This window comes from Mytilus galloprovincialis, chromosome 9 (genome assembly GCF_965363235.1).
Source record: "Mytilus galloprovincialis chromosome 9, xbMytGall1.hap1.1, whole genome shotgun sequence".
Taxonomy (NCBI): domain Eukaryota; kingdom Metazoa; phylum Mollusca; class Bivalvia; order Mytilida; family Mytilidae; genus Mytilus; species Mytilus galloprovincialis.
In genome coordinates this window covers 89,144,280-89,170,645 of record NC_134846.1, presented here as the reverse complement: position 1 = coordinate 89,170,645, position 26,366 = coordinate 89,144,280, and the positions used below count along the sequence as shown (strand labels likewise).

The following is a 26,366-nucleotide window of genomic DNA, read 5'->3' as shown; positions in this document are numbered from 1 at the left end:
AACACTGATTTTCTTTAGTCAAAAACTATAATACAGTGTCAAAACTAGATATGGACAATGCCCCCCTTGTATACTCTGCTGTATGCATGATTATCGCTATTTTGTGCATTTTTCCTATGATTTTTTTTTTTTGTGATAATTTTTCATATCATGCTACTCGCTTGAGATGGAAAATTATCGCTAGAAACTAAGCAGGCATGTGGCGTTGCTAACGAAATTGGCATGTGAAATTGACAACGTCGTCATAGGTAAAACAGCGATAAACTGATTATCATTGATCATCTCAACTCGATTGCCGTTCTCGCTTTCGCCTTCCCGGCTCAAGTGAGAAAATCAATCTCGTTGAGATGATCAATGATAATCTATAATTATAGTTCCACATATTTAGATTTGACAAAGATTGATGTTGACATACAACTTGAAATTGTTACTCTGTCTGTAAGACTTGCGAAGTTTAATAATTATGCCCCCTTAACATTTTTGTCGCAGGTACATTAAAAGATACACAAATTTCTTACAGAGAGAAGGTTTGACTGTAACTCTTACAATAATTTTGGGGGACTCATAAGAGTGATGATAGAATCTTATGTAAACATAAACAAAATGATTACTTTATACCTCTTACAATCAAGGAAATACTTCTTTTGCCATTACAATATGTATACTAAATCTTTCACCATAACCCCTTCAATAACATGTCATTTAATACAATACCACACAAATAAACAAGATATATCAAATGATTTTTAGTTTGACACAATTCAAACAATATACAATGGTGGTTAACCAGACACCTTTAGACATTAAATGATCTGATACTCTTTACAGATACTAAACAAGATTTTAACAATGTTTGTAAAAATTCATTCAAATGAACATTGTAAAACCTATTATTAATTTTTAACAAATTTTGTGAAATCAATGTTTTTATTTCCTGGTCTGTATAATTTCCCAATGCAATTATAGTCCTTTTAAGAAAGTATGCATATGCTATATTTGTTTTGGAAAAAAAAAAGAGAAATTCTATGGCATTTTTTTAAAATGTATCTTGAACAGTTTTTGGAAGATCAATTTGATTTACAAACTATAAGTGTTTGTAAAGATTTGAAACCTATTCCCACAAGTATTCAGTAACTTTTTCATGTAGTCTGTATATGACCATATGTAATGATTTAAAAGTTTTATCAGGTTTCAGCAAAATGTGAACCTTTGCAGCATAAAACAGTCCACTTCAAATGTTTTATTTATACAAAACAAAAAAGACTATGTTTTATCCTTTCAGAGCACTTTCTGAAGGGTTTAATGTTAGTTGAAATTGAATTTGTAACATTGTTTGTACATAGGGGGTGGTATTTGTTTATTATTACTGTATTCACTATAACATGCACCTCACATATTTGATTTCAGTTTTCAAATAACATGCTATTTTATGACCGGTTTACTTTTTTTATTTGAGTGTCACAAGTAAGTTTTATGTAGAAAAAATGTGTGTCTTCCATACAAAATTATAAGCCTTGTGTCTTTGAATTTAATCACACATTTAGTTCTTTTGTTCATAATTTCAACCACCTTGCAGCCCAACTTCAAATACTGCATATAATTAATTTCTAAAACTTTTGATCTATCAAAAAATCAAGTTGTCTCTAATTATACGACCGCAAAAATTGAAAAATTTCTGGTCGTATATTGGTATCGTCCAAAGACATTTGGTTTCGCACTCTAACTTTAGTAAAAGTAAATAGAAATCTATGAAATTTTAACACAAGGTTTATGACCATAAAAGGAAGGTTGGGATTGATTTTGGGTGTTTTGGCCCCAACAGCTTAGGAATTAGGGGCCAAAAAGGGCCCAAATAAGCATTTTTCTTGGTTTTCGCACAATAACTTTAGTATAAGTAAACAGAAATCTATGAAATTTTAACATAAGGTCTATGACTACAAAATGAAGGTTGGGATTGATTTTGGGAGTTTTAGTCCCAACAGTTTAGGAATAAGGGGTAACAAACAGGTCCCAAATAAGCATTTTTCTTGGTTTTTGCACAATATCTTTAGTATTAGTTTATAGAAATCTATGAAATTTTAACACAAGGTTTATGACCACAAAAAGAAGGTTTGGATTGATTTGGAAGTTTTGGTCCCAACGAATTAGGGGCCAAAAGGGTCCAAAATTAAACTTTGTTTGATTTCATCAAAAATGAATTATTGGAGTTCTTTGATATGCCAAATCTAACCGTGTATTCAGATTCTTCAATTTTGGTCCTGTTTTCAAATTGGTCTACATTAAGGTCCAAAGGGTCCAAAATTAAACTTAGCTTGATTTTAATAAAAACTGAATTCTTGGGGTTCTTTGATATGCTGAATCTAAACATGTACTTAGATTTTTGATTATGGGCCCAATATTTGTTGGTTTTTAGTTATATTTATTTTTTCAAAAACTTGACATAATATATTCACTTCAGTATAAACTATATATATATATATAAAAATATTATAAAACAAATATTCATTCAAGTGCTGATTTATTTTTGATTGTTGCCCATGAAGAGGAGCTTAGATCTATAACCAGACAGTTTTATATAAGAGTAAATAATTTGTAGATATATCATGATTTCATTTGACTTTCAGCAAACAAGAAGTAGACTATAAATCTATAAAGCAATTCAGAATGCTCTTTTATTGTGTACAAGAAGTTTTTGATAAAGAAACCTTATCTAAGACAGCTTATAAATAACAATGGCTCTATTTAATGACACCATATAGAGGTATATATTTAGAAGTTAGAGTGATATACATGATCAGTTTTGAAGGGTGTAAAAAATATAACATGGCTTTATTGTAGAGATAACCTATTTAAGACAATGTTTACTGTATGACGTCAATACATTCTGGAGGTTACTACAACCCCCCTGTTAAATAAAATGTTTAGCCCTACAATTCATATCTTTTAAAGAAGACCATCTTAAATGATATCTTCTTCTTAAGAATTCAGAGGTCATAGAAATACGGAAAAAAAGAAAGAATTTGATAAATTTGATAATACAGTTCAAGTCAAAATAATAGGAACTGAATCTGATGTTTTTAGAATATATTTTTTAGAATACTTATTTTAGGTTTAAAAATGTACTTTTACAAGGTCAGAAATGAAAGTTATACACGTACAGTGATAACACTATAATATATTATTTTAGAACATTTAACAATCTACAAAAACTTCATCATGTATTGAGAATAATTTAAAATTAATTTAGTTTATACTCTATTTAATATTGTGCTATTCATTTTAATGCATTTCTAAAGATAACTTCCATGTCATTTAATGGTTCTCATGGAGAATTGTCTCATTGGAAATCATACCCCATCTTATTTTTTATAATAAAAGCCTTGTGAAGGGAATAAACTGTTTCAGGAAGGAAGAATATTTTGTTCTTTTTTAATTAAAAAGTGTCTAGTCCGCAGTTTAAAGATAATATTGAACTTGTGACTGAACATGTAAATTCCTGAATGTACATTAACACATGACTGAATTATTACTGTTGTCATTAGTCCTGAGTTATACATTACAATGTTAAAAATCTGGGATCAGTAATTCTTTTTATCATATTGACTTTTAATGTAAATAATGCAGAAATGCAAGGGACTGCATATCTTATTTTTTGTTTGTTGAGTAAAAACTTTGTTTTGTTGCAAAACAACTGACAAGGCCTTGTCTACAATTATTGTGGTATGAAATTACAAAATTTTTCGCTCATGTGAAAATATTTATTTTTATAAGACTGGAAAATCACAGCATTCTATTGCAACCAATGTTAAGATTTAGATACTTTTTATATTATTTCCATGTATAAATAAAATATATACACTTTTAGTTTATAAGGATATGTAATATAAAAGGTATCTGACAAAGCCTGGTTAAAAATGTATTGCATGTAAATGATGTTAAAAAATTTTTAAATGTGCTGAATATGAAAAAGAAGATGTGGTATGATTGCCAATGAAACCGGGGTCCACAAGAGACCAAAATGACACAGCCATTAACAAATATAGGTCACTGTACGGCCTTCAACAATGAGCAAAGCCCATATACCCCATAGTCAGCTATAAAAGACCTGGATATGACAATGTAAACCAATTCAAACGAGAAAACTAACAGCCTTATCTATATAAGAAAGTGAACGAAAAACAAATATGTAACACATATACAAGCGACAACCACTGAGTAACAGGCTCCTGACTTGGGACAGGCACAGACATAAATAATGAGTGGCAGGTTAAAAATTAAATACTTTCATATTATTTCATGGGATATATATGCAATTTATACTTTTAGGGAATATGAAATATCATTGGTATCTGAGAAACACTGATAAACAAGAATGTGTCCAAAGTACACGGATGCCCCACACGCACTATCATTTTCCATGTTCAATGGACTGTGAAATTGGGTAAAAAATCTAATTTGGCCTTAAAAGTAAAAAGATCACCCAAAAGGGAACATGTGTACTAAGTTTCAAGTTGATTGGACTTCAGCTTCATCAAAAACTACCTTGACCAAAAACTTTAACCTGAAGTGGGATGAACGAACGAACGGACGGACGAACGGACGCACAGACCAGAAAACATAATGCCCCTGTACTATCGTAGGTGGGGCATAAAAATATCCACTTTTCTAATCTGATTAAAGAATTACACATTGTTTTCTTTAGGCCTAAATCTCTTCTGTCTACATGTAGTCAATAACTTTAAACATTTAATCATTTAAATACAACTAATCCAACATTTATGTATAACCGGAAATAAAAAACTATATCAAGATCAGTAAATACTTTAGATTATAATCAAACAATTAAATAACACTCCAATTAAATTTAAATCTTATGATTAATATATGACTAGTAGTGTTTACATTAGTTTCGATAATCATATTTCCTTACAGAGGGATTGGCAAATTTTACATTCTTATTATCCATTTTATTGTAACTTTATTGTAATTTTATTATAAGCTGAGCAAATTGAAAAAGACGGTTGAACCCCAGGGGGTTACTGACTATCGTTTTGGGTATAACTGTGAAGACAGCACTTTCCAAATCATACCCTGTTCTAACCAGAAAATATTGAAAAACATACCCTGTTCTAAACAGAAATAATGAAAAACATAACCTGTTCTAGCTATAGAAAAGCTCAGAAAATGTATAACCTGTTCTAGACCGTATAAAATAGATGCTGTTCTACACCCGGGTTCTAGACTGCATCTTCAACAGTTAAACAAGCCATGCTGTTCTAGACAAATATTTTGTTTAAAAAAGACACTATTCTCACCAGCAGGGCATGAAGAAGCGACCCTGTTCTAACCAGCAGGACATGAAAAAGCGACCCTGTTCTAATCCGCAGGACATTAAAGAGGGACCCTGTTCCAACCAGCAGAGCATGAAAAAGTAACCCTGTTTTGCGGCACACTCTTACCACTAAAAATATAGGAAGTAACCCCTAGGCTTGGACCACCGATAATATCCAATTTAAAGTCAATGTAAAAAAAATATCAACTTTTTGGTATGAGGCTTAGAAACTGTAGGGTGAGGTTTATTAGTTACATAGTGCGCTAGTTACCTAATATGATATATATGGGGTCAGTAAATTTCATGTGGGGTGGAGCGAAGCTCAAATCCCCATATGGAATTTACTGACCCCATATATATTGTATTAGGTCACTAGCACACTATGTAACGAATTTATCTTACCCTCTATCTTTACATGTGATATTTAGACTAGTGGCCTATAAAAGTGATCAAGTCTTCAATATTGTTAGTATTATGAACCAACTTCCATCGGTGTATTCAAAAACAAATACCAACAATAACAACTTGTTAGCTTTAAATGTGTTGTATTGGAATTAATTTCAATTGTTCATTATCCATTTAATCGTCTGTTGAAACCTTTAAGATATTTTTATCACCGCTGTGTTGTTTGTATAAAGGGGCACATCTCCACGCCTAACCTAATATGGAATATACACGGTCTTCATGCGGTTGCTCTTAACCAATCATATTCTTAGAAATGTATAGGAGGTAAGATAATACTAAATCCTTCGTCAGTTTTGTGGGTAACACCTATAGTTGATATTTTTCTCACGTTGACCTAATACTGTTTTTATACAGCAGCTAGTAATAGTTATGACAAAGTTAACACAAAAATAGAAGTTATACTCCATCAGTAAATGAACCCTAAATTCCAAAGAAAAGAGTTTAACACAATATGTAATTGATGTAATTGATACAGCACAAAACTTCACATTCTTACCATGCTTTGTTTCAGACATTATCTTTTAATCATATAAAAGCTTCTGTTAAAATTTCAGAAAATTGTATGAAGGTTTGACGAATAACATGATGTGTAACAAATTTTAACCAAAAAATGAATCTACTTGGTATTACATCTATACTTGATCTAATTATTCTATAAAAAGATTTGTACTTAATGCAGTAAAAACATTTAAGTCTATTTCTCAATAATATGTTATAAATATGTTAATTCTTTTTAATTTTAATATTTTCTTGTGAAATTAATGTGCAGTGTATGGTTCACTGATCAACCATTTTATGTATATCTCAGCTTATCACGGATGCTTCTGTCTAGCAGGATGCTAGACCTTATAAACATACAGGTTGTCTAGTCACTGAATAACTGTCATGTAGTCTAGTCAATTTAGTGAAAAACCTGTTAGGTCACCACACAAGTAATGTTAAGCTTCTAAGATAGATATACATTTAAGATTTTATAACATAAAGTAAGAGGATCAAGATCTATAAACCTAGGGGTCAAGTTTCATTAAGTCTGTCTGTCCCAGAATCAAGGGCCTTTCTAGTTCTAGTTTGTGATCCAAAATCTTTTAATCTAAAAGTAATTGCAGATTTGACCTTTAACTAAAACTAACTTTACACCCACAAGTAATTTAATGGAAAATTCCACCTGGGGTCCTTTAAAAAAATTGGTTATTCTTTTTTTGGTCCTTGAACGAGTTTGGTATAATGAAAGTGTCATCCTGTAGGTATAGGTGCACTGGGAAGGGTTCTAAACACACACTTTACTTTTACAATCTACCCTCTAGATGATCAAAATCGGAGGTCATGCATATAAGTTAAACTGGGTCAACCCTATCACATTCGATGCATGTACCAAATGAGTTTATTTGGACCATGTTTTGTTCGTTGTTGTTTCTATTTGTTTGTTTGTCTGTTTTGTTCTGAGGAGTTACATGTTGTTGTATATACAGTATTTTTGGCTTAGTCGTACTCCTATTACCTTTTTTTTTAATGTATATTAAATTGGCTTAAACATAACAATCAGAATAAAATTACAGCGATTTCAGAGTAAATAATTCACTGATATACATATATTAGGTGGAGTAACTATTGGGAGACATTAATATATAAATGTACATACCTATTTTACCATCACCATACTTGTGTCCTGCTACTTGAGTAGGCAGAGGTTTTGTCCCAGGGGGCAACTGAGGAGAGTTAAGAAACTTAGACATCAGTGCATTTCTTTATTTGTCTGAAAAAGGAGACAAAACATGCAGTGTATATAGAATTTTCCTTAGGACCTGCTAGCAATAAAAGTAGTCTTCATTATCATCTTTTCTGTAAATCATAAAACTGAGCAATGAAAACTTCACCAACAATGCAATGACTATATAAACCTAAATTTTCCTACCTAGTTTTAAATTAACCTTGTTTTTGAGTGTTGGCAAAACAGGTAATGCAATGTGATCACCAAACTTGTCTATAAGAAAACACTCATGTGTCAGTCTGGGTCAATAACTACATTAGAAAATATTTGTTTCATGTATAACCATGTATGTCAATAAGGTATATGTGATTCATGTGTAACAATAAAATTGAGAAAGGAAATGAGGAATGTGTCAAGGAGACAACAACCCAAACATAGAGCAGACAACAGCCGAATGCCACCAATGGGTCTTCAATGTAGCGAGAAACTCCCACACCCGTAGGCGTCCTTCAGCTGGCCCCTTAAAAAATATGTATCCTAGTACAGTGATAATGGACGTCATACTAAACTCTGAATTATACACAAGAAACTAAAATTAAAAATCATACAAGACTAACATAGGCCAGAGGCTCCTGACCAGGGACAGGCGCAAAATTGCAGCAGGGTTAAACATGTTTATGAGATCTCGTGACCCTCCTCTATACCAATGTATGTCAATAACAACATACAGGAACATATATTTCATGTGTAACCATGTATTTCAATAATAACATATAAGAACTGATATATGTTTCTTATATATGTAACTATGTATTTCAATAACAACAAAAAAGAACATATATGTATTTCACGTGAAACAACAAAGGAACATATGTGTGTAACCATGTATTTCATTAACAACATAAAGGATCCAATGTGTTCCAATAGTATTAAAAATATAGTTGTTTAGTGTCACATGTCAATATCAACAAAAAGAAGATTTAAAAAAAAAATTTCAATGATGTCTAGTGATTCCAATAGAGGCTAATAAATAAATGGCCTTTTAGATCAGGTGGGTTAACATGGTTAAAGAAGACTCAATGAAATATTCTATTGTTACAATTCGTTATGTTAAATTTAAGAAACATATTTAATCTAATAGTGCAGCATTAGTTAATAATTCAGATAATAGTCAATAATTGTTGGTTATCAGTAAGGGGATAACTATATGTTATATTAACTTTGATTCCTTGGAACATGGAGATTTTCATTTGAATCTATCAAACAGATTTTTCTCAATTTTGTTAAAGCTATTAATGGAAAGATTCTTCTTTCGATCTAAACAAACGTACTCAAATAATTTGACAGATTCATAACTAAGATTTGTTGGCACTGTAAACTTATCAATGTAAAATTATATCCCAAATCAGTTATTTTTATAATCCATTAATTTTAGTGATTAGTTCCAGTCTTTTGATTGTTTCACAAATACAATTAAGCAGTAATTTTACTGTATAAAACTTTTATCCTTTTCTATTAGCAGTTATAAACTTTTCAAATCCAGTTTCCAAACACCCTACCTTAGAAAGAGTAATTTCCTGTCTCCTTCAGAATACTATTACAGAAGTTATATATAGGAATTATTATTGCTTATTGATTCTACTCTGTATTGTATGATATGAATTAAAACTAATTACCAAAGAGATTTAAAAGTACGTACAAAAACAGAAAACAAATACATATAGTAAAATCGTTTGAACATTCAATAAACCAAAAGACAGTAATTCCCAACCAAGGATTTTTTTTCTATACAATGTCAATAAAATGTGAATCACAATAAAGCATTCATTTTGCTATGAAACAAATATTTTCTTTAAATCTACTTCCAGTTTTGAATGAAACTATGATATAAATACAGCTACAGTAAACATGCTCTATTGACCAAGATCTTACAAAGCTCCATTCTCTAGTTATATCACTCTGCCATTCGTGACAATCCACTTTTAGTAAGAAATCTATCTTTAAAAGAGGGACAAAAGATATGAGAGTCAAACTCATCTATAGATAGAAAATAAACTAACAATGACATGGATAACAGAGATAATCAACTGTATATTGACAAGCTTTGTTGTTTAATAGTTCTCTTCCGTGTCCAAAATAAAACAAATTTATATTTATCAAATGTAAGAACAAAGTTAAACCCAGATCTTATTTGTTAAAACTTATCCTATAGTAAATGAAAAAACAAAAAAACAAAACTCTAGGAAACAAAACATTGAATTCTTATTATCATCGCTCCTGGCTTTACGGTAGTTAAAGACAATCTACAGACATAATTGACCAGTAGTTGCCTTCTCTCTCTATATATATAAAGAAAGTTTAGTCAAATATCTGATATATAAATAGATACTAATTTCCATGGCATGCAATATGTCACAACACTTATCTGTCTTCATGTTTGAGGTGTTAAATTATCATATTTATTCTATTTTATCTGACTACTTGTGTAGCTACAAATTAAAGTAGAGGAAATTAAATTATCTATCAATGCATATTAAGAAATAATTATTACAATGGCATACCATAACAGAGGATAAAAATGTAATACAGTAATCCTGAAGACAAATATTTTTGTATTTAATCAATATTCTTATTGTCCAATCAATAATCAATAATGATAACAGTTCACTGTACCTGTCAGTTCACATTGGAGTTATGCCATGTTTAAATAAGTACTCTGAATTCAGAATTTTTGTGATGTTTTTCTTGTTGCTTATAAAATGAAAATATTTTATATATAAATACTGTACACATTAATTTTCATAGCATTATAGGAGTAGGTCCCGTAATGGCTGATTTTGGCCTCAAACTTCAGGTTCATCTGATGAAAGATTTTGGAAACCTTTATAACACTTAAGTGTCTTCTTCAGTCGATTCAATTAGTTTATGTGAAAGATTTGAACTGATTTAGTCATTAATGACAGCAAAATTCAAGCTGGAATATGAAAAATCTATCAAATATGCCAAAATATGTCACTTTTCAGATGGTTTTTATCAAAAATGAAAGTCGCCGCATCCGTGTTCACCCTCAACCTTTATATATGTTATGTATTATCATCAAATACAACTTACATTTAAATATCAAGAATGATAAAAAATGTGGCGACTTCCATTTAAGACAGAAACCGTTCAAAACTTACAAATGCAAAAGTTGTGAAATTTCAGTAATTTAGCATGACTTAATGATGCTAGTACCCGATACATATGCATTGTATTGTTAAAAACAGTCAATATTTATGTAACAGAAGTATTCTACTTTCCAATAAATAGCTAAAAGTTTACACTTTAACAATTTTGTAAAAACTGCTATATTAATTTGGGGCCAAAAAGGGGTCTTACTGCATGGATCTACTCCTTTATAGTAATGTGGTGTTAGTTCATTGATTACTTTTTTGGATTCTAAAAGCATTATTATGTGGTAGATAGCATTTCCTGAAATGTCCATTAATTCAGATGACAATTTGTGCAGATTAATTTATATTTGCATTTAAAAATGCCAAAATAATTTCTAGATTCTACAATTACATCAATTATTATACAATATTCCACCATTCTAGATAGAATCTAATGGAGTGATTGTTTAATTAAAATTTAAAGGTTCAATATTGGAAAAAATATTGAATTGCAGGAGAAATGGTGTTGGAATCTGTTTCTCTAATGATTTTCGATTTTATGTAGGCAAAATTTGTCTTCCTTTTGCATTAAGATGCAATAATGTTTGTGTCTTACTCAACATGCTCAAGAGACGTCATCTTTTCCAACTTTTAAAGTGTTTCATCAAATGTCTTTGCAAGCTATAAATATTAATCATTTATTATAGGCCTAGATTGTCCTAAATTAAGGTTGTCATAGTGCTAGACTCAAATTAGTAAAACTGATCTGCTATGACTGACAGAGGGTTTTAAACTATATTTTATTCATGTAATAATTAGTTTAAAACCATTTCACCTGGTTTCTGTTTGGTTTACTGGTGCTTCTGTTTATTTCCAGTTACTGGTGACTAGAATAAATTTGTGCTTATATCCTTTACGAAATATTCCTTTAAAAAATACTTTTTTATTAAAATTTCAAAAGAATTGGGCTCCATTCAATCAGAAATCAGAATCAATATTTCTTTAAAAACCTGACTGGAACCAAACTTGAAGAAAGCTCACCAGGTACATTTTGTTCTTGAACTGAAAACATAATTAATCATCACAAACAATAACTGGCTACTCCTAAAAGTACATATTTGTTTACTTGTATTTATACATCTGTTGGCCTCTCAGAGCATTCTTGATGACCTAGTAAAGTGCTTGCAGCAAATTGGAGGATTCATTTAGATAGTCTATAGGCAACATCTACTACGACTTAAACTCAGTGTGTTATTTTTATAATAAATCAATGAATTAAAACTTGAGATTATGAATACCATATCCTAATGCGTCATTAAAATCATTAAAAATTTAAAAAGGGTTGACAACAATAAATCTACATCATGTACATTCAAAACATATTATTTCTATATATAATTTTTTAACAACTAAAATACAGTAAATGTATTAAAGTTATTGAATTTTAAACATGTTAAAACAAACATTTTCTTATGGTAAATTAAATATTTTTTTTTACATTTCAACAGACTCTACTGATCAGTGAGTGTACCTCTTGGTGGATTTGACATGAAGATCAGTTAGTACAGGATATATTTAATAATTGTAATCTTCACAGAGTGCTCCAATCAAGTTCAGCATCTGAGAAACAGACCTTTATGTCAATTATGTTCCTATCCTGAGTCAGGAGACTGTAGTCTGCTTGTCTTAGGGTTATGCTTGTCATATTTTTTTTTAAAGTAAATTGTATTGTGCTGTATTAGGCCATAAGTTTTCTGGTTTGAATTGTTTCACAATGTTTTCATTTCAAGGTCTATTATAACTGACTATCAGTATTGGTTTGTCTCATTTTGAAGATGATCAATAATTGCTTTTATCTTCTGTCATTTGAGCTCTGGTGAATAGTTGTCTTGTTGGCAATTATACCACATTTCCTTTTTTTTTATGTCAAGGACATATGGAAGATGAAAACTTTGTAACATAAAAAGTAAAAACACAAAAATACTGAACTCCGAGGAAAATTCAAAAAGGAAAGTCCAAAATCAAAAGGCAAAATCAAAAGTCCAAACACATCAAACAAATGGATAACAACTGTCATATTCCTGACTTGGTACAGGCATTTTCTAAGGCATTACAGTACAAGATGTGAATGACATCTAGGTTTTTCTACTGTCTAAAATATATACTTTATACAATAAGTTTACACTGCTGTCAGTGCCAAATGATAGTAATCTCTGTCCAGCATTGTCACAAGGGAGAATAAACCACATATAACTCCATTTTTGCTTCCAGTTTTTCTATTCAATTTCTTTAATAATCTAGCAACAATTTGACAGGAAACACTCATTCAATACTGGACCTTAACTATAGGAGTGATAAGATTAACAAACTTGTCAAAAAAACTTATTTCACCCTGTACATAATAATACATGCAGTGTTTTTATGCACCCCCATATTTATAAGTAGTTATTAATATTCATATGGAAGATGAGGCATTGGGCTAATGTCAAATATTTCCGTATTGAAAGTTCATTGATATTTTTTCCCCAAATCTTAAATTAGACAAGTCAGATGCACATGATATAGTTTTCAATATATTTTACAATATCAATCAACAAACAGGATTTCACTTTGTCATGAAATGTATCTATAATTAAATAAACATCCTATAAACATGTAAAATAAATTTTAAAGTTTGTTTTGGCTTAGGGGCAATGAACAATTTCGATCTATCTTTTATTTTTGACAGATTGTTTAATCACTTGATAATTATATTGTAGTACAGTCCCAAAACAAAACTATTTGTTTCTAATTCCTTATATGACAAAGAATTAAAGTCTTCAACTTTTTTCATTCCAATGAAGGAAGCTAAGAACCTTTAACCCAGATTATACAAGCAAATGCCAGGTTATCTTTCCACTAGCAAAATCATTGTTTCAAAGTATAGCATATTGCCCAATCATTATATTACAATAAATTACAACTTTCTAGAGTCAGCTAATTTCTTCTGTTTCCATTATTATATAGTCCATAATATAAACTAAATCAAAGTCAACAATTTCTTACAAGCTTAAATATCATCATGATCATTAGCATGAAATCTGATTATAATTTATCTCTTACACTCTAGTCTTAGTGCAAACCAAACAATTTATATGCAATTTATTAAGGACAATAAAATAAAGTACCCCCTAAACCCAAACTATTTATTGGACTTTACTTAGGCTTTTACTTACTTCACTGAGTGTACATAGTCCATACAATAATAATATACATATATATGTTGTGCTAAGTAGAAGGCAATAATATCAAATCAATAGCACTTTATACAATTTCATAGTTCAAATCAATATTTCATTGGATAGAATTATAAACATCTGATAAAGTATCACAATCTTATTCCTTCATTTAAAGGAAGTATTTTCTCTTCTTTTAATTGATATAAAAAGTGTTATCCCCCATTCAAAGTTTCCTGATTAACCAACAGTAAATGTAAAGAGATTAACATGTATTATTTATTGTGATGAGACCCACTAAAGGGATCATGGATACATTGTCAATGACTTTGTCATCTTATCAATCATTGATTGATTATTCATTGCTTAACATCAGCTCTCTTATCAAGCCATGAAATTTTAACTTAGACATAGATCCTCTACACTATCATAACCTGCAATCGCCTGTTTTACTATTCTTCTCTACAAATAAAGGTGAATAAATAAACCTAAGCTATATTTGTTTAGGTATTTCAAAATGAGCAAAATGTATTACAGTATTCCAATTATTTAGCTAACAGTTCCATTTTCATACAATGCCATTTGCTTTGGATTGATTAATAGTTGGTTGCTTAACATCCCATTTTCTATGGAGAAGGAAAGACTTTAAATCAAACCATACACAAAACTTTAATTCACAAAGTCGACAAATAACTAATACATGTATATATATATATATATCTCCTTGTTATATATATATTCAAAAACCTTCAGAAAATATAGAATAAACAACTTCTAAGGGGGTGTTAATGTCCTTGACTACCCAAGAGGGGCTAGCACGGTCAGAATGATAAATTGATAAATATAACTACTAGGGGGTGTTTACCATCTTCGACTACCAAGAGGGGCTAGCACGGTCAAAATGATAAATTGATAAATATAACTAACTAGGGGGTGTTTACCATCCTTGACTAACTGAGCTTTTTTCACCTTTAAAATGATAAATCATAACTACAAAGGGGATGTTTTATGACAATTACTGTGTGTGAGGGTCTAGAAAAAATATATTAGTAACAGCTATTGAAACAGAAGACAAGATTCCAGCTATCAAACTCATGAAAATTATTTTTTTTTATTCTTAGACAATGTAAACCAAACATGTTAAACATTAATTATATCACCTAAATTAGGCTAATAATTTTTAAAATTCCAACATTTATGCATTTTAAAATTTTGAATCTGCAAATTGTAGACCAGTGTTGTAAAATAGACACTGTGAGTGAGGCCAAAAGCCTTACAGTTTTAAGTCCAGTAGTAAACTGTTATACATAATTAACAATGGTTAAGAAATATATATTTTCTTCTTTGCAAAATTTTACTGTATAAATTGCCACTTTTTTCTGGACTATTGTGTTATAATTTTGTAAGATATTACCTCTTATATATGTATAAATATTAAAATCCCTGTGTAATGTGTAAACCACTTACGAACAATGAAAAATAATCAGTTATTTAAAATTGTGTTACCTAAAAGTTGACCTGGTGACAGCCAAATAAACAGAGTATTTTCACCTGTAGAATATTATACTTTGATTGACTAATATAACTATGTAATACACAAATCAAGTGGAAATATTATTTGGAACATAAAGTGAATCTTCATTTATTCATTTTACCTTAATTATGTAAAGTTGAGATTAATATCATTATACATATTTACTTACATAAAATGTATCTATAAATACTAATATAGTATCCTGGTGTTCTATCACACATGTAGTTCCTGGTTTATTTTAACACATCTATGGGAATTTTATCAACAAAGTGCAAATCAGTTGACTTTAAATTGGTTTTTATAAGGAAACTTTAATTTGAACTATATGCTTCAAATTCTGTAAAACATGACTGTAATCTAAAAGTTTTTTTCAATATAATATGTGATGTACTTCGTATGTAGTACAATTACAATATATATATATTTATTATCCTCTCACAGTAGTACATTTATTACAAGACAAACTTTATTGAAGGAAATCTAAAATTAAAGTTAGTGTAGAAAGAATAAAAAAGGGAAGGTGATAAATATTGTAAATAACAATAAGATTGAATGCAGATAAACAATATAACAACTATATTGTAAACCTACTTATTTCAGGGAGATATATACTTCCATTGTACCATCACAAGATTATTGTTTTTCTGTGATTCATAACATATTTGATAAATTCATTTAGCATGTTTAAGAAAAAATACAATTTTGACATAATTAATCAACTTATAAACATTTTGTATTAATTGTTTACCGCAAATGATTCACACATAAGCTATTTGATTTAAAGTATCCAAAGTCTATCGTAAATACTTTTCTTATAACATATATACAAGGCACACCAAACAAAATTTAGACACCTTAACGAAAAAAGAACCTTCGCCTTTAGTTTTTTTTCCTGATCAAAATTTCTTTATTGTTAATTTCACTGCTAGTCATAACGATCCTGTTCCTGTTTTTTGTAAGTAAAAACTAAATTAGACAACCTACATGTATATATAAAATTATGAAACTTAGTAACAATTTACATTCTTCAAATACTTCACATAGCTTCTTTTATAAATATTGATTTCGTATAACATATATTATAAACAATTGTTTAGGATGTTATAAACATAATTTGACATACCTGTTATTATCCTACAAATGACTCTACAATTACATTGGTACTCCCACACCTGTTGAAATATACATATAGCTAATTAATTAGTGACAAGTCTATCTGATGGACCCTATATACCCCACTGACAGGCTGATTAAACAAGACAACCTTCTACCTTCAAGTTTATAAGATTATGATTAATTCTGTCACAGAAACAAACATCACAAAGAGTTCTAGAACAGATAACTTAATGTTACATGAAGTATCTTCCTAGGCTTGCTTTCTTTTCAACTTTACACTAGCATGAAAAAACATGACCAATAATGACACATTAATTATCAAAAGGAAATAATATTAAAAAAAAGTTACCTCTGGACCTTCAAGTATGAGGCCAGAATTAGTCAATCCTAATTAGTATATGTGTGTCAATATAATTAACTATGATGACCTGCTAGTATGACAATGCATAATTTGTGACTTACAGGGATAAGTCGTGATGCATACACCCAGACACCCCTATTCCTTACGGGATAAATCATGATACATACACCCCTCATCATTACAGAAAAACATAGAGTTGTTTACATTACATGCATATCTCCTGGTCAAATATGACTGTACATCGACTTTCATTTATCCATTATTTTTTATTTATTTCATCATGACATGTACATAAAAACAGTAAAGTAATTCATTATACATGTTATAGATGTAATTTTTTCTTGTGTAGTTTTAAATTTCATTTCAATTTGTCTTTTTTATCCACAAGTTAATTTTAGTGGAGTTCTGACTAACGATTTCTCCTTTTGAGTTCTGCAATACTTATTGAATTACATAAAGTCTAACACTCAAAACTAATTGTAAATATTATTCTTTATGTTTATGATGAAATTACTTTTAAGCTTTCATATCCTTCTTTACTAATTTCGAAATGACAAGGTACATTTAATGTTAGTTTATTTTATATACATTGATATAATTTCCCTTACATGAAAGAGATTATCAGACCAAATAAGTTATAATATTCATTGCTTTATAAATTTGTTTGAGGTAAAATCTTTAAATGAGCTGCGTCGGATAGAAATCGACCTTATGCAAGTGGACGTACACATGTTCATGTTTAAGACTTTGGTCGATTTTGGAATAATTTTAGATATAAAAGCTGCATTTTGGTCCGTTTTAAAGGGTTGTCTTCTTCTGCAAATCTACCTTTGGAACAATTACAGACTTTCCGTAAAAATTATTTCAACCCAAAATAGGTTAACAGAGGTATTGATTTTCGTTTGCATAAGGTCGATTTCTATCCGACGCAGCTCAAATCAAATTCAAAACATGAAACAAAGTCTGTACAATAAAAACCTCTAAAACTTAACAACAACAAAACTTTATTTTAAGAGGGTTACACAGTCAGCTATAAAACTAATCTTCCCTGAGGCCCTTATCATGAGAAATCAAACAAAATGCAAACATATACATTGCATACATTAGTATAAAAAAAAATTTTGGGGTCGTATAAAAAATCAAGTATGATAATAATGTTCAGTACAACTTGATAAAATGTGATGAAAAAAATAAACATGATGACATAATCAGTTTTTAATATTCATGATATTATTTATACAGCTAGGTTGATTTCAAAAATGATCTGTTATTTTGTATTTGAAAGAATTAACATTTGTAATATTTCTTAACGGTATTGGCAAATTATTCCACAAGAATGGTCCAGAATACATAAAAAGATTTTTTGAACAATTCAGTTTTTGGTTTAGGGAGTATGAGGTTTCCTTGAACAGCATTTCTCAAGGGGTATGGATTTCTGTCTGAAACATAATGAAACTTGTTAGTAAGATATGATGGGGCATCATTTTTAATGCACTTAAATGTCATCACAAGCTTGTGATATTTTATTCTCTGTTCAACTGTCATCCAGTTTAAGTGTTTGAATAAGGGCGCAGAAGGAGCGAAAGGGTCTGTTTCCAGTATTTATCTAGCAGCTCTCTTTAAAACTTTTGTTTAAACTACATGTATTTAAAAAAAGTTGAAAACTGAGCCAAAAACCAGTCCAGATCTGATTTCCCTTTTTTGATTAATTGTTTAATATGTTTAAAGTCATAAGAAACGAGTGACCGGTGAAAAATAATGTTCTTCCAATTCTTGAACCAATGCATACAAACATCATAAACTTGGTCTTCTGTGCACAAATTTATCATTTTTTTCGTGTAAATTTCGTATAATCGTCCATTTTTTTTCAATCGGTCAGTGTGAAAATATGGCAGGTAATTAAAGTTCGTGTTTTGAAGCAGAAGTTTAACGATTGTCACCGGATTTTTACGAGATGGGTCACACTGAGGTCACTTTGCATACGGAAAATATGTAGGGGGAATTGCTTCCTGGAAGGAAGCAATTAAAATAAAGTAAACTATTTTCTAAATATGAATAAATTAAAGAATTTTCTTCAGAAAAAAGTATATGTACATAAGTTTTATAATGAAAACTATCCATTGAGTTTTAAAAAAAACATATGCATTATTTTTTTTGATTTGAGGTTTCTTATGAATTTAAAGAATTCCCAAGAAGTCTTACAGACTCTTTAGGTGATCGCTTATAATTTTACCGAAATAATGTTTGGTTAATTAGCAAAGTATTAGGCAATTATTCATTTTTTTTAATTTTGTTTTGCCTTGGCATGGTGAGTTCCTTTCCGACAAAAGAGTTTGAAAATCCTTTTGGTATCTTCCGCCAATCTTTTATAATCATGATAATTTGACCTGAGGATATTTTTTAGGAATTATAGACAAAAACTAAACTTTAAAGGAAATAATTCATTGAAGATACATTGTTATATTTTGCCTTGGCTTCTGAAATAAATATGATAAATGTCTCTGAAACTAAGAAAATTATCAAAGGACAAATGTTTGTCTCATAACTGAAATATTGGTAATCCATGTACAGTTTCCTTAGACAAAAACCTTTTCAAAAGTAACTTCTTAACTCAGGATTTATGACCAAAATATTGTGAATCAATATCAGCATTTGACCACAGAGCAAGTTAGAAGGAACAGTGATACATGTACCTGCCAAATAACATGCACACTATGCAATCATCATTCCATACACCAAAAATAATTGACTTATCGATCACTTACAAGACTTACCATGCTTACAGAGCTAAAAAAAAAAAAAACAACCATCAAAACCTAAAATTGACCTATGAGCCATGAAAAAGAGGTAAATGTCAGATGTCAGATGAAACCTAGTACCAGACAGACAAGAACATTTAACATTAAATTGACACATATATTATATGAGGGTAGTGATGGGGTACCTTCATGTGGAATAATGGTAAAAATTCTTGCCAAATGAAGTTAACGGTGATTTTTAATGCATGACGATAAAATTAACACTTTCTTTTAGATGGTATAAAAATCAGCTGAATTTGACAAATCATGCCATCTTTTCCCCGAAAATTAACGGTAACGATAATTATTTGAGACATCTGACAAATCACATAAGGATATTTTGATGAATCACGGTAAAATTTTAACCAATTTGAAGCTAACGGTAGCCGAAAATTACCATTAAAGGGCATTACCACCCTTTTATTTTTTACCTATTGCTTATATTATATTACAGTATCAGAGATAGGGACTTCACCACAAAAACTTTTTAAAACTCTGATCACTGATCAATGAAATAAGGACTAGATCAGGTGAACCCTGTCTGAAGAACATGAAGACTTGCAAGGAACCCTTCCTTATCAGGGTTCTCACTAAGGATTTTAAATGTTTGTCAAAATTCTAAAAAAATGCACATAACATTTCATTGCATAAATGTATGACAAGAGTGCACACGCTGAAATGTCTCGCCTTCTATACTAATCATTGATATTATGTTGATAGTCCTAAGTATAAAGCTAAGCTTTATTACAACTGTCACATAAACTTAACATTAACCAAGATAACTAAACAAAGACCAATGAACCTTGAAAATGAGGTCAAGGTCAGAGAACCATGCCAGGCAGACATGTACAGCTTACAATGCTTTTATACAACATATATAGTTGACTCATTACTTATAGTTAAAGAAAAATAGACCAAAACACAAAAACTTAACACTGTGCAATGAACCGTGAAAATGAGGTCACGGTCAAATAAAACCTGCGCGACTGACATAAAGATCATAAAATATTTCCATACACCAAATATAGTTGACCTATGGCATGTAGTAATAGATAAAAAGACCAAAACTCAAAAACTTAACTTTGACCACTGAACCATAAAAATGAGGTCAAGGTCACATGACATCTGCCCGCTAGACATGTACACCTTACAATCATTCCATACAACAAATATAGTAGACCTATTGCATATAGTATGAGAAAAACAGACCAAAACACATGAAATGAGGTCGAGGTCAAGTGAAAACTGTCTGACAGACATGAGGACCTTGCAAGGTATGCACATATCAAATATAGTTATCCTATTACTTATAATAAGAGAGAATTCAACATTACAAAAAAATTGAACTTTTTTTTCAAGTGGTCACTGAACCATGAAAATGAGGTCAAGGACATTGGACATGTGACTGACGGAAACTTCGTAACATGAAGCATCTATATACAAAGTATGAAGCATCCAGGTCTTCCACCTTCTAAAATATAAAGCTTTTAAGAAGTGAGCTAATGCCGCCGCCGCCGGATCACTATCCCTATGTCGAGCTTTCTGCAACAAAAGTTGCAGGCTCGACAAAAATAACCATCACTGGAAGTTAACCAATCAAATTTCTACTGTTATTTTATCTGTGTACAAGGTTTAGTCACCATGTAATCTCAAGATTACAAAATATTCTATAGTAATCCCAAATAAACTAGAGGCTCTAAAGAGCCTGTGTCGCTCACCTTGGTCTATGTGCATATTAAACAAAGGACACAAATGGATTCATGACAAAATTGTATTTTGGTGATGGTGATGTGTTTGAAGTTCTTACTTTACTGAACGATTTTGCTTCTTACAATTATATCTATAATGAACTTTGCCCATTAGTAACAGAGAACTATATTTGGTAAAAATTTACATATATTTACCAAATTAATGAAAATTGTTAAAAATTGACTATAAAGGGCAATAACTCCTTAAGGGGTCAATTGACCATTTAGGTCATGTTGACTTATTTGTAGATCTTACTTTGCTGAACATTATTGCTGTTTACAGTTTATCGCTATCTATAATAGTATTCAAGATAACCAAAAACGGCAAAATTTCTTTAAAAATAACCAATTGGAGGGCAGCAACCCAACAACCAGTTGTCCAATTCATCTGAAAAATTCAGGGCAGATAGATATTGACTTGATTAACAATTTAACTTCTTGTCAGATTTGCTCTAGATGCTTTGAATTCATAGTTATAAGCCAAAAACTGCATTTTACCCCTATGTTCTATTTTTAGCGGTGGCGGCCATCTTGGTTGGTTGACCAGGTCACGCCACACATTTTTTAAACTAGATACCCCAAAGATGATTGTGGCCAAGTTTGGTTTGATTTGGCCCAGTAGTTTCAGAGGAGAAGATTTTTGTAAAAGTTAACGACGACGGACGGATAGAAGGCCACTGTATGTGCCTAATATGTATAGCTGTTTTTGTCGCGTTTTTTAATTTTCGGATCTGCGCAGAAATCTACTTCCGTTTCCGGTCTTGTTTGCATGAGACTTTGAATAAAATGTATATTTATCAGTCTAAGAAAGGAACTCAATAAAAATTCATTTTCAAAAATTGTTTGTTATAAAAAAGACGTTACCTAAGTTTGATTAAAAAAAAAAATATACAGGCTTCTGGAGTGTCCCTGCTATGAGAAAGAACGTGAAGATATGTTAAATCAAATATCCATAGAGGTTGGGGTGAGAAACCTCAATTTAGCTACTCTGCTAACGAGACTGGACGGCGAGAACACAGAAGAGACAAAAGCCAAACTACAAACAGTGGCACATTACATTGACTTTAATTAAATTTAGATTTAATACTGCTGTTCCTCAATCTCAATCTTAACCAGGGCATACCAATTTAAAGCACAAAGAAGAAAATAAGTAGAGGAAAATGCACCAGAGAGGAAATCCGCACATCGGAACAATTTGTGCAAACAGGCCTTAAGATTGAGGATTGAGGATTCGTCCCCATTCACAGGTAATGCCTGCCTCATATTAGTCTTTCAAGACGTCATGATTATTTGGACACAATAGGAAGTTTAAACATTTACTGCCGGAGATCGGGAACATAGATACTGTTCACAGCAGAGATCTATATTATCTTGGAACAGTATATCTAACTAGTTAATATATATGTTCCTGATATTATATAAAAAAAATCGGATGAAGATTTATATTAAACTATTATAACAGCTTGTGAAGTAATAATGGAACATTTAGAAACCAAAGTGAAATTCATTATATCGTCAAAAAGATCTTCGAAATGTAGCCTAAACCAGAAAAAAAAGGATAGGAAAAACAGGGATACGAAAAACAGTTCTCACTACAGATCTGACTGTCTGATTTCCTCGATTGACTACCTTAAGGCAAGAGCTGAAGTGCTACAGTTGTGCATAATATTCAACTACTTTTGTTGACCTTTCAACCTATTAAATAGGATACATGTATATAAATAAATTTAATAAAGCGCACACATTAAGAAAATGCTTGCTTACCAACGGGAACATAGGACATGGGAAGTAACTCATGATCTGACCAATAACCGGTGGTTTAATAAAGGCAACAGTAGTATACCGCTGTTCAAAACTCATAAATCCATGGACAAAAAACAAAATCGGGGTAACAAACCAAAACCGAGCGAAACGCATTAAATATAAGAGGAGAACAACGACACAACATCGAAACGCAACACACACAGAAACAGACCAATCATCAGACAAAACACCACGAGAATAACAAATGTAACATGAAAACCAAATACATGAATTTGGGATAGACAAGTACCGTGCCACGTCTTATCTCAATATCTCAAAAATAAGAGAAAACACAAACGACTCAACGTTAAAATGCAACACAAAGAGAAACGAACAATATATAACAATGACCATCTTCCTGACTTGGTACAGGACACTTTTAAAGGGGAATAAAAGTGGTGGGTTGAACCTGGTTTTAAGGCATGCCAAACCTCGCACTTTAATGGCAAAGTTAAATATAACATTGAAATGACAACATAATATTACAGGACTACAATACAAATAAATAGGAGAACATATTAGACACAGAAAAACATGATTAATAGATAACAAAAAGTATCAGGTTTAAAATTCAATACGCCAAAAACGCGCCTTTCCCACACAAGACTCACCAGTGACGCCCAGATATAAAAGATTGAAAGTGAAAAAAGTACAAAGTTGTACAGCACTGAAGATCAAAAGTTGAAAAGGTTTCGCAAAATACGGCATTGTTTTTATGCCCGGGATAAGAACATTCTTACTATATAGAACAATTCATGCTATTGCAAACAGTAAATTTTATCAAATGAATATGAAAGAGATATACACAAAGAAACTAAAGTATAAACTAATTACAGAAAACTAAACCTGAATACATAACGCCTAGATATAAAAGATCGAACGTGAAAAAGGTACAAAGTTGTACAGCACTGAAGATTAAAAGTTGAAAAGGTTTTGACAAATACGGCATTGTTTTTATGCACGGGATAAGAACATCCTTATTATATAGAATACTTAATGCTATTGCAAACAGTAAATGTTAACAAATGAATATGAAAGAGATATACATAATGAAACTGAAATATTAACTAATTACAGAAAACTAAACCCAAGTTTATCACAAAATAGACACACAGGTTTGTCTTAGTTTAAATTGCAAGGGCATGGTCCGTTTTTGTTTTTTTTTTTATCATAAGTAGTTTTTAATCTTGATTTTGTTTAGTTTTATTTGGGAGGTGTGGAAGTCGGGATTTGTGTCACTTAAATTTATTTGCAACTTTGTTTTACACTCTGAGGTAATTTAGAAACGGGATATTATGTTCTAGTCCGTATTATGGCCTGCGACATTGTTAATTTATAAATAGCTAACAAAGACTAAACAATTACCGAGTGGTCTCATCTACTCTGGGAAAAGCAAACATTATGTCCCAGATCTACTGTATGACTGTCAATAGCCTATCCACAAGTGAGGTTGTGAGTTAGCTTCCCGCACGTGACAGGTGCGCTCGACTCAATCTTACAGATAAGATAAGATATTAAGATTTATTAGCACTGATGCATCAGTGGCGGATCCAGAGGGGGGGGGTTCCGGGGGTGCGCACCCCCCCTTTATTTTTGCCGATCAATGCATTTGTATCGGGACATATGTTTTGCACCCCCCCTGCACCCCCCCCTTTTGCCCTGGGTTAGCACCCCCCCCTTTCGAAAATTCCTGCATCCGCCCCTGTGCATTGACAATAAATGGTTATAGCAACAAATTAAAGACAAACTACAATAACATATATACAATGAAGGAGTGACAGTGGATAATTATGAGAGAAATATATAAAAATAAAAGAGAAGCATATACATTATTATAGAAATCAAGTACCTTTTAATATCGGAGTTTCCCACCAACAAGCATTCATTCAAATAGTTGACAACAATTTTTAATATTGTTTGGGAATTACTATTTAAAATTAATATAAGCACGTTGTAACATGACTGACTAGCCTATAATTGTTGGAGGCCGTAGAGTGACATATAGTTGTTAGTTTCTGTGTCATTCGTAGAGAGTTGTCTCATTGGCAATCATATCACATCTTCTTTTTTTTTTATAATGTCTATAATTAATTACTGATTAAAGTGCCTTATCGGTTCAGTGCGTACTTGAACTTTGGTGGATAGTTGTCTCATTGGCAGTCATACCACAAATCCCTAAAAGGCTATTTCTATATAGAATTGGTTTCAATCGAATTGTTTGGCTCAAGGAACTCCGGTTGTCTCCTTCATCATTGTCAGTGATACGGCCTATCCGATGCAATGGTGATAAACCAAGAGACGGTGCCACAGAATATACGAATTCTTAGCTACAAATATTGTATTATAGAACTCGTCATGGATCATTAAAAGAAAAAAAAATTATATAAAATACAATGTTACATGTATTCAAAAAATTGTGATTAAGAAATAATTAAGAGCAACTAGTGCTCTTATATAAATCTTTCAAGTTTCAAACATTAATTCTCATGCTCAGTAGCAGCAATCTTAACAAGATAGATAAACACCCAATGTGTGCGATTTTTTTATGTATAATCCTGTCAATATAAAAAAAGAAGATGTGGTATGATTGCGAATGAGACAACTCTTCACAAGAGACCAAAATGACACACAAATTAACAACTATAGGTCACCATACGGCCTTCAACAATGAGCAAAGTCCATACCGCATAGTCAGCTATAAAAGGCCCCGGAAGGACAATGTAAAACAATTCAAACGACAAAACTGACGGCCTTATTTATGTATGTAGTGACATTAATATAAACAGTTACATTCGCTGATAATTGATACTGTGACTTGGCAGTTTCTATGTTTCTATCATTTCGACCACACACGGGTTCATCATCTGCACATAGTTTAATAAGGCTTTTATTAGGATTATAATCATTCTGTAACTGTAGTTCGATCGTTTGAGTTGTATAATTAATATTAGTATTTACTTGGATTCTACTTATATATATATATATATATATATATATATATATATATATATATATATATATGTAGCATAAGATGCCACAATGTACAAAAAAAAAGAACGAAAAACAAAAAGTTAACACATAAACAAACGACAACCACTGAATTTCAGAAAGCCTGACCTTAGCCTTATATCCCA

General features: G+C 31.0%; 1 protein-coding gene across 4 annotated transcripts in view; it reads right to left on the bottom strand.

The window, feature by feature from the left end:
* The window catches only part of LOC143046301 (inositol polyphosphate multikinase-like), a 40,356-nt gene extending 15,677 nt beyond the window's left edge, over nucleotides 1-24,679 (bottom strand). Inside the window, exons 1-3 of one of the 4 annotated variants that reach the window (XM_076219401.1) lie at nucleotides 24,598-24,679; nucleotides 16,530-16,578; nucleotides 7,437-7,550 (exon numbers count right to left, since the gene is read on the bottom strand). In XM_076219401.1, the coding sequence (XP_076075516.1) occupies nucleotides 7,437-7,530 (94 nt within the window). In that variant the 5' untranslated portion in view covers nucleotides 7,531-7,550; nucleotides 16,530-16,578; nucleotides 24,598-24,679. Of the gene's footprint in view, nucleotides 1-7,436; nucleotides 7,551-13,872; nucleotides 13,951-15,286; nucleotides 15,383-16,529; nucleotides 16,579-23,193; nucleotides 23,217-24,597 lie in introns of those variants that run through there. The other 3 variants (XM_076219402.1, XM_076219403.1, XM_076219404.1) reach the window with 3 other exon arrangements.
* Nucleotides 24,680-26,366: the final 1,687 nt, after the last annotated feature.